Source organism: Orbicella franksi, chromosome 12 (genome assembly GCF_964199315.1).
Source record: "Orbicella franksi chromosome 12, jaOrbFran1.1, whole genome shotgun sequence".
Classification (NCBI taxonomy): domain Eukaryota; kingdom Metazoa; phylum Cnidaria; class Anthozoa; order Scleractinia; family Merulinidae; genus Orbicella; species Orbicella franksi.
The window spans coordinates 12,202,018-12,222,271 of record NC_138156.1 but is presented as its reverse complement, the minus strand read 5'-3'; the positions used below and the strand labels follow the sequence as shown (position 1 = coordinate 12,222,271).

General features: G+C 39.0%; 1 protein-coding gene and 1 pseudogene across 2 annotated transcripts; one reads left to right on the top strand and one right to left on the bottom strand.

Annotated features, from left to right (window-relative positions):
* The first annotated feature begins 4,773 nt into the window (after nt 1–4,773).
* LOC145462678 (uncharacterized) lies at nt 4,774–20,253 on the top strand. Its single transcript, XM_081446255.1, has 9 exons — nt 4,774–6,437; nt 7,203–7,387; nt 14,300–14,540; nt 15,171–15,369; nt 15,797–16,020; nt 17,260–17,351; nt 17,571–17,729; nt 18,256–18,451; nt 19,070–20,253. The coding sequence occupies exons 1-9, from the start codon at nt 6,164–6,166 to the stop codon at nt 19,345–19,347; spliced, it is 1,848 nt and encodes a 615-aa protein (XP_081302381.1). The 5' UTR covers nt 4,774–6,163; the 3' UTR covers nt 19,348–20,253.
* On the bottom strand, nt 9,603–12,778 carry LOC145462680 (adenosine receptor A3-like; annotated as a pseudogene). The gene is made up of 2 exons (XR_014041236.1): nt 12,521–12,778; nt 9,603–10,986 (listed from the first exon to the last, which is right to left on the bottom strand). The product of XR_014041236.1 is annotated as an adenosine receptor A3-like (transcript).
* Nucleotide 20,254: the final 1 nt, after the last annotated feature.

Here is a 20,254-nt window from a genome sequence, read left to right as displayed (position 1 = left end):
ATCATCATCAACAGGGACAAGAATAACAGTAGCAACAGTTACAACATTGACAACAATAACAACAGTGACAAGAACAACAATAGCAACAGTGACAAGAACAACAATAACAACAGTGACACTAGCAACAGCCAGTAATAACATTAACATCATCATCATCATCATCAACAGGGACAAGAATAACAGTAGCAACAGTTACAACATTGACAACAATAACAACAGTGACAAGAACAACAATAGCAACAGTGACAATAGCGACAGCCAGTAGTAACATTAACATCATCATCATCATCATCATCATCATCAACAGGGACAAGAATAACAGTAGCAACAGTTACAACATTGACAACAATAACAACAGTGACAAGAACAACAATAGCAACAGTGACAATAGCAACAGCCAGTAATAACATTAACATCATCATCATCATCATCAACAGGGACAAGAATAACAGTAGCAACAGTTACAACATTGACAACAATAACAACAGTGACAAGAACAACAATAGCAACAGTGACAATAGCGACAGCCAGTAGTAACATTAACATCATCATCATCATCATCATCATCATCAACAGGGACAAGAATAACAGTAGCAACAGTTACAACATTGACAACAATAACAACAGTGACAAGAACAACAATAGCAACAGTGACAATAGCGACAGCCAGTAGTAACATTAACATCATCATCATCATCATCATCATCAACAGGGACAAGAATAACAGTAGCAACAGTTACAACATTGACAACAATAACAACAGTGACAAGAACAACAATAGCAACAGTGACAATAGCGACAGCCAGTAGTAACATTAACATCATCATCATCATCATCATCATCATCAACAGGGACAAGAATAACAGTAGCAACAGTTACAACATTGACAACAGTAACAACAGTGACAAGAACAACAATAGCAACAGTGACAATAGCAACAGCCAGTAATAACATTAACATCATCATCATCATCATCATCAACAGGGACAAGAATAACAGTAGCAACAGTTACAACATTGACAACAATAACAACAGTGACAAGAACAACAATAGCAACAGTGACAATAGCGACAGCCAGTAGTAACATTAACATCATCATCATCATCATCATCATCATCAACAGGGACAAGAATAACAGTAGCAACAGTTACAACATTGACAACAGTAACAACAGTGACAAGAACAACAATAGCAACAGTGACAATAGCAACAGCCAGTAATAACATTAACATCATCATCATCATCATCATCAACAGGGACAAGAATAACAGTAGCAACAGTTACAACATTGACAACAATAACAACAGTGACAAGAACAACAATAGCAACAGTGACAATAGCGACAGCCAGTAGTAACATTAACATCATCATCATCATCATCATCATCAACAGGGACAAGAATAACAGTAGCAACAGTTACAACATTGACAACAATAACAACAGTGACAAGAACAACAATAGCAACAGTGACAAGAACAACAATAGCAACAGTGACACTAGCAACAGCCAGTAATAACATTAACATCATCATCATCATCATCATCAACAGGGACAAGAATAACAGTAGCAACAGTTACAACATTGACAACAATAACAACAGTGACAAGAACAACAATAGCAACAGTGACAAGAACAACAATAGCAACAGTGACACTAGCAACAGCCAGTAATAACATTAACATCATCATCATCATCATCAACAGGGACAAGAATAACAGTAGCAACAGTTACAACATTGACAACAATAACAACAGTGACAAGAACAACAATAGCAACAGTGACAATAGCGACAGCCAGTAGTAACATTAACATCATCATCATCATCATCATCATCAACAGGGACAAGAATAACAGTAGCAACAGTTACAACATTGACAACAATAACAACAGTGACAAGAACAACAATAGCAACAGTGACAATAGCAACAGCCAGTAATAACATTAACATCATCATCATCATCATCATCAACAGGGACAAGAATAACAGTAGCAACAGTTACAACATTGACAACAATAACAACAGTGACAAGAACAACAATAGCAACAGTGACAATAGCGACAGCCAGTAGTAACATTAACATCATCATCATCATCATCATCATCAACAGGGACAAGAATAACAGTAGCAACAGTTACAACATTGACAACAATAACAACAGTGACAAGAACAACAATAGCAACAGTGACAAGAACAACAATAGCAACAGTGACAATAGCAACAGCCAGTAATAACATTAACATCATCATCATCATCATCAACAGGGACAAGAATAACAGTAGCAACAGTTACAACATTGACAACAATAACAACAGTGACAAGAACAACAATAGCAACAGTGACAATAGCAACAGCCAGTAATAACATTAACATCATCATCATCATCATCATCAACAGGGACAAGAATAACAGTAGCAACAGTTACAACATTGACAACAATAACAACAGTGACAAGAACAACAATAGCAACAGTGACAATAGCGACAGCCAGTAGTAACATTAACATCATCATCATCATCATCATCATCAACAGGGACAAGAATAACAGTAGCAACAGTTACAACATTGACAACAATAACAACAGTGACAAGAACAACAATAGCAACAGTGACAATAGCGACAGCCAGTAGTAACATTAACATCATCATCATCATCATCATCAACAGGGACAAGAATAACAGTAGCAACAGTTACAACATTGACAACAATAACAACAGTGACAAGAACAACAATAGCAACAGTGACAAGAACAACAATAGCAACAGTGACAATAGCAACAGCCAGTAGTAACATTAACATCATCATCATCATCATCATCATCATCAACAGGGACAAGAATAACAGTAGCAACAGTTACAACATTGACAACAATAACAACAGTGACAAGAACAACAATAGCAACAGTGACAATAGCGACAGCCAGTAGTAACATTAACATCATCATCATCATCATCATCAACAGGGACAAGAATAACAGTAGCAACAGTTACAACATTGACAACAATAACAACAGTGACAAGAACAACAATAGCAACAGTGACAAGAACAACAATAGCAACAGTGACAATAGCAACAGCCAGTAATAACATTAACATCATCATCATCATCATCAACAGGGACAAGAATAACAGTAGCAACAGTTACAACATTGACAACAATAACAACAGTGACAAGAACAACAATAGCAACAGTGACAATAGCGACAGCCAGTAGTAACATTAACATCATCATCATCATCATCATCATCATCAACAGGGACAAGAATAACAGTAGCAACAGTTACAACATTGACAACAATAACAACAGTGAGAAAAACAAAAGTAGCAACTGCTAGTAATAACTTTAACACCACCACCACCATCATCATCATCATCATCAACAACAGTGACGAGAATAACAATAACACCAGTTACAACATCAACAACAACAGCGACAAGAACAACAACAAGAACAACAACATCAACAATCACAGCAACAACAGCGGCAAGAACAACAATAGCAACAACGAAATACCAACGGAAGTGGTATTTTAGTTTAAGAATAGAATTCTGTTATAAAACTTTACCATAGCCATAATTTGCTTGTAAGATGTTTAGACTACCGTCTTTGTCTATTAAATCTTCTTGAAATAGAAAGGACCTTTCAAGAATAGACACCCTAAGAATAGAATGAGAGCCATTACCAATGAAGAGAAATTTTAAGAGCAATAAATGAATGGTATGTGAGCGTTCGTCATTGGAACCTTGGCCATTGTAAAGAAATGGCTGTTACGGGAATGTGGTGTATTAGTGGAAGTTCGACTTTGCTTTCAAAAATTGTTTTCTTTGCTACGAAATAGTTGTTCTTCCTTTCGCGTGCGATCATAAATGTAATGTAGTTCAATAGGCACTTAATGACTGGCCCTAAGGGAAACAGTGAATTTTGTTTCCCCAAGACCCTCAATATTCCCAAGTCGAGGCCGAGGGGAACATTGAGGGTCTAGGGGAAACAAAACTCACTGTTTCCCGCGGGACCAGTCATTAAGTGTTTTGTTATACCTCCTAACTCAAAAATAGAAACAAAACCGCGACAAATCCTTTGCTTGACGTCGACTGGCACACAAATTTGCCGCAGTTTCAAGGAGCACGACCTGATCACGTGCGAGTCGAAAGTTCAAGTTGCTCTTTCCCTAGGGCGTTAGTGAGTTTTGACCATCGGCACGTGACACGTTCCCCTCCAATCGGAAAACGTATTTGAGTTGGGAGTTATAACAATGGTATTTGATTCACTTTTCCCATCCCAGTTGCTCAAGGGCTAGATAATGATATGCCATCTACTGAGTAGATCGCAATCGGGTTAATTCCAGTTCGGAATGGGGGCTTATGCAAACCACAACGGTATACCAATGGCATTGCTCGTGCGTTGAAAAACTTTGTAGATTTCATAGCAGTCCTATGCATGCACAACAACAACGTGAATTGACCAGGTTGAGAAAGTTTTTAAACCAGCGTACTGAACAGATCAAGATCATTGCGAAATTGGACGGTAAAATATAAATCTATTTTTCAACGAGACGTCGTCCTTGGCGTCGCCGTCGTTATTGGTTGAAAAACTAGTTTCACGGCTGAACGCATGATGTAGTCCACGCAATCCATTGTTTCTAAACCAATCATGCGAGTAGATAACTCGTGCTATCGGTAGAATAAATCCGTCGGGCTAAATAAATTCGATGTTCAAAACGAAATGACCCGTATTTTGTGTAAATCGGTTTTCATCTTCCATGAATCAATTCTGGGCATCATGTGTAACCGTATGGGTTACTCAAAGGCTGTCATTCTGCTTTCACAAAATTACAGTCTGTGATGTGGTTGAAGCGACAAGGAAAATGCATAGAACATACGAAAAGAAGATTAATAAGAAATCTCACCTATATCGTCATCAACACGCTTCGGATTGTTTTATAAACAATGATAGATAGATAGATAGATAGCTTGCACATGCGCCGAGCCGTGAAATCCTCTCTTTAAGCTTCCTAGCCTATATATTAAGTGTTAACAAAACGTACGACACTGATCCACTGGCAGGCCGTGATATTTATCCTGCGGATGTTGTGATCTATCCTAGACAGTGACAACCTCTGTTGTGTTGTGTTTCATATTGGCTTTTTGCTTTTTGTCTAGATAAACTAATGTCTAATTCGTACCCTTTTCTTTCGATTCCCGTCGTTTCCCGCCTTTCCTCGCTACTGGTCTAGGAAACCACAATCTCTTATCTAAATCTAAAATAGATTACGGCTGCTCGACTAAAGCGACACTGAGAGGTAGCTTATGGACTTTTGTCACAAACGAACTTCTTAAGAACTACGGGTTAGTTAGCTTGTGTCACACCACCCCTCTCCGAAAGAAAAAAATCTCAGATTTTTTCTGTCTGGGATGGGCGGCTCTGACACAGGTTAGGGCAGCGGATGTGTCTGATTTGAATGTGATAATAAGGCAAATTTTTCTGCGGACCTTGCTATCTTATTTGTACATTGCCGTTCGTAGCGCGCCTGCTGTAACCTGGCGGGGCAAAAAATCACTACACTACAGGTACCAGCCACCAGACACACCGGATATGATGGCTAAACGAGACTTTTTTACAGTGTCTAAAATAATTTGAAACTTTTCCAGCAGGTACGAGAAACGAAACAGTCGTTCTTGTCAAATAAACTCTCTTCTTTTCCACGCAGTTATCAATATTTTATTCCCAGTGTACGTTTTGGCATTTGCTAGTTTATTAACGCGATATTTGAGTTTTGCGTCGACTTGCGTCGAATGTTCCGACGAAGGTTTGAAGGTAGATTGAGTGATGACTGTAGATGGTGCCTTTAGAGGGCTGGAAGGAAGGAGATTCAGTTATAAGCTTCGGAGAGCAAAGTGAATGGCCGATAGATGAACCGTCTTGAAGTCAACTTTGTATTAACTAGCAGGTAAATCGGAGTTGCTGTGAAGGTTCGTCGAAGGATTCAGCTGCCATGAGAAGGATACAACGGAAAAAAAGAGTGTGAAATGAGCCAATCTGGATATAATTAGTCACTTAAATTATCTATACAGGTGTACTAACGGAAATAACAAAACACTTACTTCAACATGTAAACTTCCCTTGTTCTAAAGCAAGCGTAAGATCAAGGAAATTACTACGAAAGCAATGGGGAAACCTATATTTACGATTTTATCATCGGTGATGGTCGTAGCTGGGTTTGTAGGAGTTATCGTTGAAGTGTACAAGATGTCACAGGACACTATCCTTCGTCTTGTAAAGCGTGATATCGTCGGCGACTATGATGCACTTTATGATGAGTACTTTCCTCGATATTACCATGCCACAGGGATCTTATCGCTTCCGTTTGATGGTATTGTTGAACCATTTGAAGCTTGGTTCGCAGGAGACAGAAACACGAGTCGAATCGATTATTATTACGGTACGTATGAATATTAATATTCTTACAATAATTAAACGCAGCGCTAGACAGGAACGCCGCCTATTCTTGTTTATATTTGTTAAACTGACTGTTACCAGTCTACGATTGAAGCACATTGTTTTATTATAAACATTGCCTTTGAGAATTCCATTGCTATTCGGATATGGTAAATAAGACCTTCGAAAAAAAAAAGGTTTCTAACTCTCAAGAAAAGTCATTGCATGTCTTTGCTAACGCAAACAGAATTTATAAAATCAAAAATTTCAAAATTCTTAACGCTTGTGTTCATGTGGAGAAGAATTCTCCCAGGTAAGAGGATACCTCCTTTTGTGAACCATCTCAGTTACCCAGCATTTTTTACAAAAACGTTTTTTTTTTTTCTGCTGACCGAGTCAAACAGTCGCCCTAACAATTTCGCGCATCCTCCATAGTGCCCTGACTTGCTCCTGGTTGGATAAAAGTTGGTTCGTCTCGAGAACCCTATCTAAACAGAGTGACCCTTCGTTAGTCCTGGAGAAACCATTTTTTAGTTTCTCATATCTAGTTGTTTTAATAAAGGTTGCCCTACAGATGCGTGCACGACAGCGGCGAAGATTGTTATAGGAAGTGCTCTTCGAGGAAATGTCCTCTCGCTCGAGCTGACTCAAGAGACAACTTTTCTTCATATAAACAGGTCCTCATTAATCTCCCTTTCAAAACGCTTGCCGCACAAAATATAACTATCTGTAGAATACAAAGTATGTCTTGCTTGATTTTTTGTAATAGGCATGGACAAGACTATACAGCGAGGAGACCTAGGCAAGCACGGTATCCTGTTTAAAATCGTGCCCATGCACTCGGAGATGAAGCCTTCAGATAATGATTTCATGAGCTGCTGGTATAAACCACTTCCTAAATGGCTGCCGCGTGCAGGACAGAGTGTCATTCCTACTAACCTGTCCGAGTTTAAGGTCTGTTTACTTGATGACAGTTTGCTTCCCTTTTAAGTGTAGCAGAACTCTTACCATCTCCTACAGTATCGGTAAAATGTAGATTAACAGCAACTCAAAAATCGACGACTCGACTCGATCCTCAATCCTCGAGTTCCGAGTCGAGTCCGGATCGAGTTTCAAGCCAAGTCGTTCGAGTTTCGAGTTAAGAAAACACAGAAACAATAATAATGAATGTTGTTCGTTGCTATTGTTTCTATTCTTCGTTGCCGTTATCTATTCGAAAAATAAAAACTTCTTCGGTTTTCTCGAAACTCCCAACTGCAAACTCCATACTCCAAACTCCACGGATTGAATCTGTCTATAGCTTGTGCCTTTTAGTCAGTTGTCAGCCGGTCAGTGTAAAACGAAGACTGTGGACTGCAACTGCAGATTGCGGACCAGTGGTAAAATGCAGACTGCAGACCAAGCCGGGTTAAATGCAGACTGCAGACTATAGAATTTTCAACTGTTAACGTGTTAGCATTTCCGTAAACAGGCTACCTGAGGCGTAATTTACGCTAATCCTGAGTGAATAATCCTGTTTATATAGATGGTTTTCACTGTCACGCAACAAAAAAATAAATCGAAAACTATTCAGTGGATAAAGTCAAGAAATTTTGATATTATAGGAGACAGGTAAAGGAGACACTTCTCCAATTTTTGGGTCTCTGCGTTTTCCCAAACTTCAGATATTCGTCGAAATGTTTTGCGCAAATTTACAGAGCCCAGTATGGAGCCGCCATGTTGGTGGAGCTCTGTGCTCCACCAACATGGCGGTCGGAAAATAGTGCAAACATCTGGAACTTACTTTGGCTATCTAGGTGACTAATTATCTGAACTGAACCAACAAACATTTACACAAGCACTTTTCCAAACACTTTAACTCCTAAAAAGGCTAAAAATCATTAGATAAGTGTACATTTCTCCACAAACGCGATCGGAGTGGTATGTCACGCACCGACATAACTCTGAACTTCAAACGGCACTGGTTTCTAAACCAAGCACACTATTGAGCTGAAAAGTTGTAAACAGATTTAAGTTTAGATCCCCTTATGCCTTATGAGGATAAAAATTTTCGTGGCTCTTTAGTTTTGGATTTTGGAATTTGATGACGTCACGTGAAAACGATCCATAGCACTCGCGATCGATCGATCATGGAACTAACACGATATTTACTGAAAAGTCTGTAGTCTCCAGTCTACAAACGTCATTTTACCCATGGTTTGCAGTCTGCATTTTACCCTCAATCTACATCTTTTACCCGCGGTCAGCAGTCTGCAGTCTGCGTTTTACACTGACCTGTTATCAGCAGAGAATCATGTATTCAACAAAGACGAAACCCCTAGCAGCTACTAGTGTTTGTTTTTTTAATTTTAAACAGATACTATAATGTGAAAATCGTTATTAGTATTGAGTTCAAACAGGAGTCTATGTAATGGACAGTAAGGTAGGGTCATGTAGGCTGTAAAATATGTATGCAGATCATTGTCAGACAGCCTATGCTGGATAAAATGATGAAATCACATTATGTGTACGCATCATTCACATTTCTTACAATACAGGTTTATAGAATATACGATTATTTTCTATGATCCTTTCTGTCAGTCAATATCTGTGGACTTTCATGGCTGATGCTATAGTTTTGGTACAACACTCAACGTCCTTTATGTCAAGACTTCACCTATCTTCGCATACTTTCCTCAGTCTAAATGCCAAATACACGACACGTTCGTTATGTCAAATTCTAAACTGACAAGGCATAATTGCAAAATAGGACCCGCAGAAGTTGGAAAAAACAGCTGCTTTGACACATGAAGTTTTAAAAACCTATTGAGCAGCAAGTTTAACTTTGTAAAATGTCGTTACAGCCATCAATAAGAAAAGAAGATTGTAATTTTACAATTCTGGTAAGGGTGAATTTCACGGTTGTATAAAGTTATTTGAAATTCAGTTTGTGGAGATTTCCCTACATCTCTACTGACTTTCGTGTTTTAAATTTCTGAATTACCTATTTCTTTCCATCGTATCTTGTTTAACTGATCGTCAGAGTTCAAATATTGTTTGAGAGCAAACTTTTTTTGCTTTAACGGTTGTTTAGCGAACGCTATAGAGGTCGAGGTTCTTTCAATTAATAGAAAGTGATTTACCTTCGTTCTGAATTTCAAATTACTGCCACTCTAGGATTTTGTGGCTATAAAATATTTGTTATTGCCACTTATCATAACTTATTCTTGCTTGATGAATATGTTGCATTGTAACAAGCACGGGCAGCTACCTGTTTTATGATCACGTGACAAATTTGAGCCAATTACAACAACAATGAACAAACCATAACACAGACTTATGTTTTCTCCATCTGTATAAATGAGCGGCTTGCGTTCTTGTAGTGAAAGCCCTTAAGTAGATATCATTTACTATTTCTGTGGACGTATTAGGCTGTTACTTCCATTGCGTTCAAGGCAAGAGGTGTCGATTGTTTGGTGCCTCTCCTTTGTTCTCTGTAAACTACTTTAGTGACCTATTCTCATTTTGGGATCAGTTAGTTTGAAAAACAGCAAAACTGCCTGATTGTGTCCTTCAGTGCTTGTCGTACCTCCTTTATCTTCCAACAGTACAGAAATGGATTTAAGGATGAGTTTAACAAAAGTAGAGATATTGTTACAAACCAAGTGAGTTTTAAAGCTGGCATATCTAATCCAGTGATCGCAACAATAGGTGTTACTATACCAAATGGAAGATAACAAGCCCGCAATGCTATGAATATCCAGAGTACACAAGACACCGTCTTTCTGTATCGTGCTATCTTCTGGGAAATTCCTCCTCCTTGCTGAACGTTATCTTGTAGCACTTCAGTTTGGTGATGGCGAAGCGTCACAAAAATTATCATGTAACAAAAGGTTGATACTGCTATGTTTAAAATCCGCTCTATGGAGCCGATGGCCATAGCAATACTTAAGTTGTAAAGACGCACGATTGCAATAGCAGTGCTAATGAGCCAAAAAGTAACGAGAAAGAGCTAGACTCTTCTGAAAGTTACTACATGTCGATACCTTAGCCCCAACAACAGGGCAAGAAGTCTGTCTACACTTATTGCAGTCACTGTGTGCAAAGATACTCCAGCAAAGATTGAACCCATGGTCCGCAAAAGGATCTTAGAATAGTAACAAAGTTTGGAGTGTTCTGGAGACATTAAATAGCTGTAGAGAATAGGATGTGTTATAACACCTACGCCAAGATCGGTGGTTGCAAGACAACTTAACAACAGTTTCGATGCTGGATGAAGGGACTTTTTTGAAGAGCAACAATGATGAAAACATTCCCAAAAATTGCAGTGATGGAAAAGGGAATATTTAAAGATAGAATAATTATCTTGTGTTGGGGTTGGAGACGTGCTGGGCAGAAGTATTCTTGGATAATTGTGTTGTTTCCAGGCGCACTTAGATTTGCCACCATTTTCAGTCTTGAATTTTTTTTGTCAAAAGTTAATGTTCCTTACGTCTGCTGTCAGTCAGTTCTCTTTCTTTTGATTGTCCAGGGTCTTTTACAAAGACACTCTTCTGCTCGTTCCCCTGTATTTCCTGGTGATTTGAAAGTGTAATTTTAGTGCATAAAATCGCAACCATGAACGGGCTATTTCGAGATTTTTCTATTAGGTGGACATAAGAATCATTCACATAACTTGAAAGTTGGCATCATCTTTTATCCACCCAACTTTCTGTAGCCTTACTTTCCTTCCTGTCCATTTTAAACTAACACAATAACTTTGAAAATGAATTTCAGTGCGGCAATGGCAAGAGTAAAAACTGCACTGCGTAAGTAAAGAAACGGTTAAGAGATCACCACTTTTCCATCATTGAGTTTGTAATAAAATTTTTAAATCGTTAAAAGGGACTTTAAAACTTCTTAAAACAGGAGAGCATACGCTTTAAGTACGTGACCCATCAAATGCTGTAATGGCCTTGTAATGATGGTGCATTCACTCAGTCGACAGTTTTAAGGTCAGGCATATGTACATTGATTAAACAGCTTGCGGCAGCTGCTGGATGTACGAAACTGTAAACTATTGCGTTCGATGGACTTTAATCTGATCATTCTGAGCCATCTGGCGCTATTTTTGACGTATTAGCAGAGTGAAGTACAGCGTCCGAGTTCCAGGAGACCGAAATTAAATATCAACAGATCACTAATTGTCTTTCGTCTTCATGACAGCGAATAATCTAAATATTAATTCTAATTCGAGATGAAGCTATAACTTTTTTATTTTTGCCGACGGCTTTTGCAGCCATTTCATAGCACAATGGCTCTCCCACTCTTTCCAAAAACTTGCGAGGAGTATTGCACACTGCTACTTTGTTTCTGAAGTCGTCGGACCTCGTTTTAAGTCTGTGATTTGTAATACCGTCACTATGGTATTACAGACGAACAGACAGACTAAAATGGGCTTGAAAAATTAATTTCCTAAGGTGTCAAGTTTTGCTGGCCAAGGGACTCCGTTATGAGTTGTGGTATGAGATGTTTGTCAGCAGCGCTTGATTCATGACCTAGATTCGTCAAGCGTTTCTTAATTTGGCGTTACAACTGGAATCTGTTGGTAATCCTGGGTTTCTCCTCGTTTTTTTTTTTTGCCCTCAAAATAAGCACAGAGCTAGATGGACTAACCTCAGTACTCAGACAGTAACCCTAAAATTTGTGCAAAAGTGGAGACGTAAAGTGCCTTAACTATATCATTTCCAGCTTTGAGAAACACTTTATAGAATTGTAACTGGTTAGAGCTGCCTCATCGTAACAGAAAAACAGAGTGCGGCCCTTGAGGCGAATCCTATTTCCTGCTCTGAAAACACGATGTTGCCGTTTTTATGAGAATCATTTCGTTTAACCCAATTTCGTTTCAAGATTTGAAAGCTGAAGTTGAAACGATTGAATCTCTCCGAAACTTGCCCCAACATTTCAATATTATATCGAGTCCGTCGGTATACAAAATGCATCAGAATGAGGTCCGATAACTGAAAAAGCGTGTACATTTCCAAACGGCTTCATTCTAGTTCCCTAACAGAAAAGTGTAATTTTTTAAGTCGCAAACTATACTTAAAGACTGCTTGCAAGATATTTTACCTTTTCCTAAGCCATTGTTATAGCAGAGTCGTTGCTGTCAGCATTAATGCGTGTTATTCCACCCAGAGAACATTGAACCCCTCGCGCCCAGCTGCTGCTTACTTTTCAGGTTGGAGTTTCAGCTTTGTTTTTCCGAGGTGTCAGTTTACCGTCGTAGTTTTGAATAAAGCATTTCCTTTTAGCTATGGATTGATTTCAGTGACCACCCTGTCAAAATTCATGTCTGTTACGTGATATTGTCATGGTAACACGCGACGTGTCAAAAACGTTTTATCTGAAAGGATTTTGCAAAATATCGGGACAGTTAAGAAAATGTCCTTAGCTAGGCGTTTTTATGTCTTTCGGCGATTTTCAATCAGTAGAAAGTCCCTAGAAATTAAATTCGTGGCTAAATTCCTAATTCCTAATTCCTAAATATATTCGTTATTTTGAGAACGTGCTCGCTATTTATATGTAGATGTAGGTTGCTTTTAGCTCCTACACAATTGGCACGTTCTTTTCGCATCCATCTTGGTCTATTATTCTTGGAAATTAAAAAAAAATGGAAAATTTGAAAGAATCCTACACTTCATCGAGCAATTTTACTGAATGGAGTCATAGCCAATAAGAGTTGTTAAGAAAGATTTGCTGCCTCAATTTATTCCACATTCATGGTTGAAACTTAAATTTGCACCGATAAGAGTTAATTTTCAAAAGCAACCGCTATTTAAGCAAAAGAGTGACTGTTTACATAGCGTTATCTAAACATTCGAGGGGCTGGGAGAATTAGAGACAACCCGACACGGGTTTGCATAACTCTTGAGAATTACCAAAGTGTTTACATGAGGCTATGTAAACACGGTAAAAGTCCTCAATTGCTTTACTCAAAAAGCTAGGTTTACATGTTCTCGCGTTAACACCCCTATCGACCAATGAGTGCGCTCATTATATCTTAAATATTCTATAACAATTTGCACACGTCAGTCATATTTAAATTGCTTTTCAAACCTGGCCAAACGCACGCAAAATTTCCAAGCAACACATCACAACATTGTTGGATTTCTAGAAGGATCTTGCCAAACACACGCAACATTACAATATAGTGTTAAAACCTGTCTGGAGCAACAAGCTGGCTAAACGTGTACAATGTTGCAATACTTGTCTTGAAATGTTGCGCGCGTTTGATCACATCTTTATAATTTATAAATTATAATTCTCGGGCTAACCATGATCGATTATGGCAGTTTAAAAATTATAAACGACGATTTTAGTAGGTAGGATGCATGTAACATTTGAACCAACTGTAAAGGTTCTAAGGTGTTCTGGCTCATTAATCTTTTATCAATCGGGACCTTTAGATTGGACTACGAGTACAAGATTGACCACGTGTACGATTTTCGAATTTCAAACCAGTAACGTTTCCAGAGCCCTCTCTCTTCATGTTGCCCAGCTCATGGGATGAGATGGGCATGTGATGTGATAATGTGAAGCCTGCAAACTAGAATTGAAAAGTCGTTCTCGTACTCGATCTCGCACTCATACTCAAATCTGAATTCCCCTAGATGTCTAGGGCGCCCGATCGATATCTGGAAGGTCATATCAAGGGTTGGAATCCCTTCAGGGACTCAGATTTTTTCTCCAATTTGTCTCGCGCTTCTGAAACGCTGAAAAATTTATCAACAATTGTATGGTAATCCCAAAACATATTCCTTAGGTTATAACGACGGAGGAAATTACATGTTTACTTCAATTAAACAATTTTTATGGTAAAAGAAGTAACATTTAACTTTCTACTTTCAGTTTGTTTCTGAAGAAATGCACCGGGGAATGCCATGCCTCAAGTACGAAAGGAAAAACAGACGATACAACAAAACTAACACTTACAGCTTTTTCATTTCTAAAACCAAACCTCATAGACCTCTGAGATACGAGATGATGGGCTATGACGACATGCTGACGTCACATTATGACCACTACGTGCTCGACTACATATCATTTGAGCCTTGGAAATTTAACAGGTCCTTGTTCGGCTTGCCGAAAAGTAAGTGATGTTTAGAAAAGTAAGAAGCAAGGAAAAGGCTGTTTCAGTTCTAAAGTTTGAATGAACCATGTGACTAGTGCCAATAACCGAGACACTTAACTGACCTTCGGTTTGCTTGGCATGAAACGGCGCAACTAAGAGAATCGCTCGTGATCCCCCAGATGAGGAACAACAAAAACAACAAACAACAACCTTTATTTGTGTTCGCTCTTGCAAATTATGCATTTGAAAGAAAGACAATTACGGATGGAATGTTAGGGGTTAAGGGAGGAATCGTGATGGTCAGTTGCCTTGTTTCCAAAGAAGAAACCTGAAAAAACCAGGAATTAATTGAACCAGGACCACCCTGTTCAGAATTCAACGTTGTAGCCATTGAGCTTTCGCGTCTTTCTGGCTTTTATTATATTTCTACTAACCGTACCACACTGATAGAATGTCAAGTCGCTGGCACACCTCTATTGGTAAAATACCCTGCGTGCCGGCAGCATTTTTGTTTCCGTGCAGTCTGGACTAATGAAAATCACTGGAATTAAATAATTGAATCTGAAGGCGTCTTTGTTATGCATGATTTGGTACATCAAAGAGTGCACATGACATTTCTAATGGGTTTTTTTATTCTTTCATTTATAGACTCAAGTTGCGACAAGAAGGCAAAGAAGCTCCGCTCCCATTATTTGGCAAATCCTATGGCGGAATACATGCACTTTTCACATCACAAAGATCGCGAGCTCGACAAAACTTACGAAGAATACCAAGCCAAACATGGCAAGAATTATTCTTCACTGACAGAACACGAGCGACGGAAACACATCTTTAAACACAACCTCAGGTGCTCAATGTATTTTATCAGGGTTATTTTATTGGCGGCATTTTTTACCTAAGATTATTTCCGTTTTTCACCTTACCCCCATTTCAATTTTATTGTTTACACTTTTCTATTGGCATTACAGTTGCACCTATACTTGGAGACGGATCCAGTATAGCAGTGGGAGCTATATCCGACTAGGGACACGTATTGTTGGTGGGGGGGGGGGGGGGGGACGGCACCTTACATGCATTTAGGAGACGCTTTTCTTGCGACTAGGTTAGGCTGGTATGTGAGCACCCTAATTAGGGGACCCTCCATTTGTGGGATTTGCTGCAATTTTCATTTACTAAGGCTAGAATTTTCTTATTAAAATGAAGTCACACTCTATAGAGAGTGCTTTAAAAAGACTATGACATCCACTCAATTGGTTTCTTTACTGTCTCATTAGATACATTCGCTCGAAGAACCGTGCAAACCTGAAGTATAAATTAACTCCAAACAACATGGCGGACATGACAGAAAAGGAGGTGGACTTACACAAAGGATTACTCCAAGAAAAGAAATCCAAGAAATCCAAGAAATCCAAGAAATTCAAATCATCAACTCTGCCTTTCAACCAATCAATAATGCATACAGATCTTGTTCCCGAGCAGTTGGACTGGAGGGATTACGGTACTCAAACAAACATTATTGATCATTTTTGTGTCAGCCTTTTTTTGCCCAACAGGCTCTCGTTTCCCCCGGGGAAAATTCCCACGTAAAAAGGACGCGGGTGCTCGTCGTACCCTTGAGGGGTTAAAAAGCGGTGTTGGTACCTTTAAGGGTGTTCAGCCTTGATAGGTCCACAGCGGTAGCGTTTGCGGCACCATTTAGTGCATTGAGCCGAAAAACGTCAGTTAATTTATAGTTTTAGAATCGGTACCTCTTCCATGTTTAAGTGTGAAAAAAAATTCGAGCCACGCCCACAAAACATTACCTTAGTACGCACCTCTTAGGGATTCTTTTCGAAATATCCGACGAACACCCCCGTCCTTCTTATGTAGGAGTTCTCCCCCGGGAAGTTTTCACGTTTGTTAGCAATTTCTATCCTTCATTTTTTCATGTTCCTGACAAGTTTGCCATGTTAGTCACCGTCCTCGCCATTAGTCATTCAAAAGTATTCTTCTTTTATATACCAAATTAAACTACATCACAAACTCAGTGGAATCTGGATTTTCACTTGGAATTGGAAAACAAGCACTTTTGTAAGGCAACCTACACCAGGGAGGAGTAAAGATCGCTTTTCAAAATCTTTTGCGACCAGGGAAGCAAAATTTGCCAATGAGGCAGGAAGAAAACAAAGTTAACAGTTCGGATACACTCTTTAGGTCCGTTACAGAGGTGTGTAAGCCGTTGCTGTTTGTTATTATGGTGTAAGGATGTCGGCAAGAATCAGTTCGAGTTTCTGGCGGTAAAACTAAACGCTAGGACTTTGTTACCTTTTAATTAGTGAAGTTGAAGAGTTGTAACATACTAATTACAGCAGATTTTTAAGACTACTGGCATGAAAACAAAACCAAAGTAATTACATCACAACAAACCCAAATAAAGCGATGAAGAACCAATCAGAATTCAAAGCAGAAATATGTAATCGGCGCCAAGCGCGGGAATTTGCGTCTAATCCAAGTCACGTTTGGTTTCGGATTTGCTCCTGATTAGGTGGCAAAAAGAATCTTTTTTTTTCTGATTGGCTACAGTCATTTGAGTTTTTGTTTTCTCTACAATAACAAAATCCAAGCTACTTTGTAGTTTTCCCTAAAAAAATGACGGCTCACTGCCGTACAATGACTCCATCCACAAGTGTCTCACTAATTGATAAATAATTCTAAATAAATTATTCTATTTTTTTTCATTTACTTCTGTATCCATCAGGTGGAGTTACTCGTATTCATAGTCAAGGTTTATGTGGTTCATGCTGGACATTCTCTGCTCTTGGAGCTGTAGAAGGAGCGCAGTTTTTGAAGGTACAACTTTGTTATTTTGCAGGTTGAATCGTTGCAACTTATGTCGTTCTTAGGAAAATATAAGTGTTAGTGTAACAACATTTCCTCCACTGAAAAAGACGTCAACTGTAGAATAATTTATAAAATAGCCAATGATTTCTCACTTTCTGCAACCTTTAATTTTAAACAGTGTTTACATAAATCAGTTTCTTTACCTTCCCCTTTACCTTCTTTGACCAGACTGGAGAACTTGTCGAACTGTCAAACCAGCAGTTAATTGATTGTTCGTGGCCCGTAGGGAATCACGGGTGTCGTGGGGGATTCCAAGACAGAACTCTGAGATGGGTGAAACGCAATGGCGTGGCTTTGAGGCGAGATTATGGACCTTATCTTGCTCAAGTGAGTGGGTTTTTTATGTTGGTAATTATGTTGAATGTGACCAATACTAGCCACTTAGTCACGCGAATTTTCGCTCACTTATAGCTCCACTTATAGGTATTTTCTTGACTTCTCATTGGTTCGTTGGTCGTTAGTGACGTGATAACAATTGTAACTGGTCTTTTTTCATTTAATCTTAATTTCATTAATAATTTATCAAGTTTAAACAAAGGAAATCATGACCGTGACGGTGTTTGCATATCTGATCTTAATTAGCATAGATTTTCACGATTTTACCTCTCCGTTTTCCCCTTAGTTTTGGTTTCGATTGAGAAGATATATCAAACACTCAAGACAGTGTTTGACCAAATTTCCAAACACCTCGAAGTTCGTCAAAAATACTCCGCTACGCGTCGTATTTTCAACTCTCCTCTCGGTGTTTGGAAATGTAGTTAAACACTCTCTTTCGCGTTTAATATATTACTTGACACACTTGAAAACCACTCTATTGATCCTCCTCTTACCAATTGTACTATGCTTTTTCCAGGAAGGATTCTGTCATTGCGGCAAGTCTGATAACTGCACCTCCGCTCACATTAGTGGTTTCATCAAAGTCAGGAAAAATAGTTCGGACGCGCTGAGACTCGCCCTAGTCACACACGGTCCGATCGCATCCTCCGTAAACTCGGACAGAAAGACATTCAGGTTTTACAGCCACGGAATTTACGATGATCCAAAATGCGGTAAGTTACAATGTCAAGTTAGTTGAAAATTTCTTTTAGCGAGGTTTGTTACTTTCGAGTTCAGTTGTTCCCGTGGCCGTAAAATTCTATGCATCCAGTCAGTCACACAACCTGATTCCCAGGGTCCCTTCCAATCTCTAAGGGAAAATACCTGGGAACGAGGTTGATAGTCAGGGTAAATGAATATTACAGTTGGATTGTAGTGAGCTAGTAAAAAGATGAAATTGAAGAATGATCATCGCAGTAAATTTTCCAATTTAAGCAACTGGAAAGAAGAGGCCTGGAAAAAATCAGGGCTTCAACGGGATTCGAACCCGTGACCTCCGCGATACCGGTGCGATGCTCTACTAACTGAGCTATGAAGCCACACATTGAAGTCCTGATTTTTTTTCAGGCCTCTTCTTTCCAATTGCTTAAATTGGAAAATTTACTGCGATGATCATTCTTCACTTTCATCTACAACCGCAGTTCAAATATGAATTATTTCATATATACTTCATATCAGTGAACTAGTAAATTGCAGGAGAGAAAACATTGCAACAATATGGGACACACTAGATCTACTGAGTAGCAATTCTTAAAGGATATTTAATAAATATATATTTTTAATGTTGCCAGGGAAAAAGACAGATCATGCTGTATTAACTGTGGGTTATGGTGTGGACAACGAAATTCCTTACTGGATCATCAAAAACTCGTGGGGACACCTGTGGGGAGATGACGGTTACATTAAGGTTGCAATGAATAATGACCGGTGTGGCGTCACTAATGGGCCTTTGTTAGCCGTCAAAAAGGATCCCTCAACTGCTGAGTTCCCATTGAAGGAACTAAATAAGGTTCCCAGACAGAGCATTAAGTATTTTTCTGAGGAAGAATTGTCCATTATTCCTTTCTAAGGGATGAGAGCAAATTTTCAATTGGAGTGTTTTTGCTTTGGAGTGATTCTGATATTTCACTATCGGAAACAACAACTCGAACTGTCCATGGTTCGGACTGCCAGTGGTTAATAACCTACCGGCGCGCTCTCGTAAGATTCGTAAGGGAGAAAGATGACCATAATGTTTAGGACGATGACGGTGATGACGGTGACGATGATCGCCAGTTAATACCAGTGATCCAGTGATCACTGACTGGCCTTTCAGGTTAAATAAAGTCTTTTATTTTTATAATGGCGTCCTTAATTTCCCTGTGATAAAGCGAGCATTCCATTCTTGTTTGAAGATTCGGATAATTTACTTAGCTTCGTTCAGTTCAATTTGCAATTGAGTTTTAGCGAGTTTGATATTCCCAAGGAACATGAGGGAGGAGGTTTGTTGTGATAAACCCAGCCACCCTAGTTAACCTTACGTGTTTTAATTGAAACGGAGCTAGTCAGCGGAGCGGAGCCAGTCCTTAGGCTCAACTGGGGGATCTGGATTCTATCACAGCTCCGTCCTCGGCTTTTCACGGTCATCGAAACAGGTCACGAGGCTTGGCGCCAGCCAGCTAAAGTTCTTTCCACAGGTTAAGATAAGATAAATACCAGGTGTTAAAACATTCTCACTTTAATAATAGCAGCGCAGTATAAATAGATATAGGAATAAAATTTAGTTAAACCTTCTCTAGAATTTTGCAAATAATATATTTTTTGGTCTCTTTTTCAAGTGTGCTGCGTTATAAAAATATCATTTTACTTTTTAGAGAGTTAACTACGCTTGAGATCGACAACACATAACAGACGGTTCAAAGAGACGAGTCAAGTCTATTGAGGCGTTGAAACTTTTTGTCCTCCAATTAACGAACCTGATCGAATTCAAAATTGCT

Coding starts and splice junctions, on each gene's coding strand:
- LOC145462678 (XM_081446255.1), top strand. CDS start 6,164: ATGGGGAAACCTATATTTACGATTTTATCATCGGTGATGGTCGTAGCT. Junction 16,021..17,259: donor GTTGGACTGGAGGGATTACG/GTACTCAAACAA, acceptor TGTATCCATCAG/GTGGAGTTACTCGTATTCAT. Junction 17,730..18,255: donor ATGGACCTTATCTTGCTCAA/GTGAGTGGGTTT, acceptor TGCTTTTTCCAG/GAAGGATTCTGTCATTGCGG.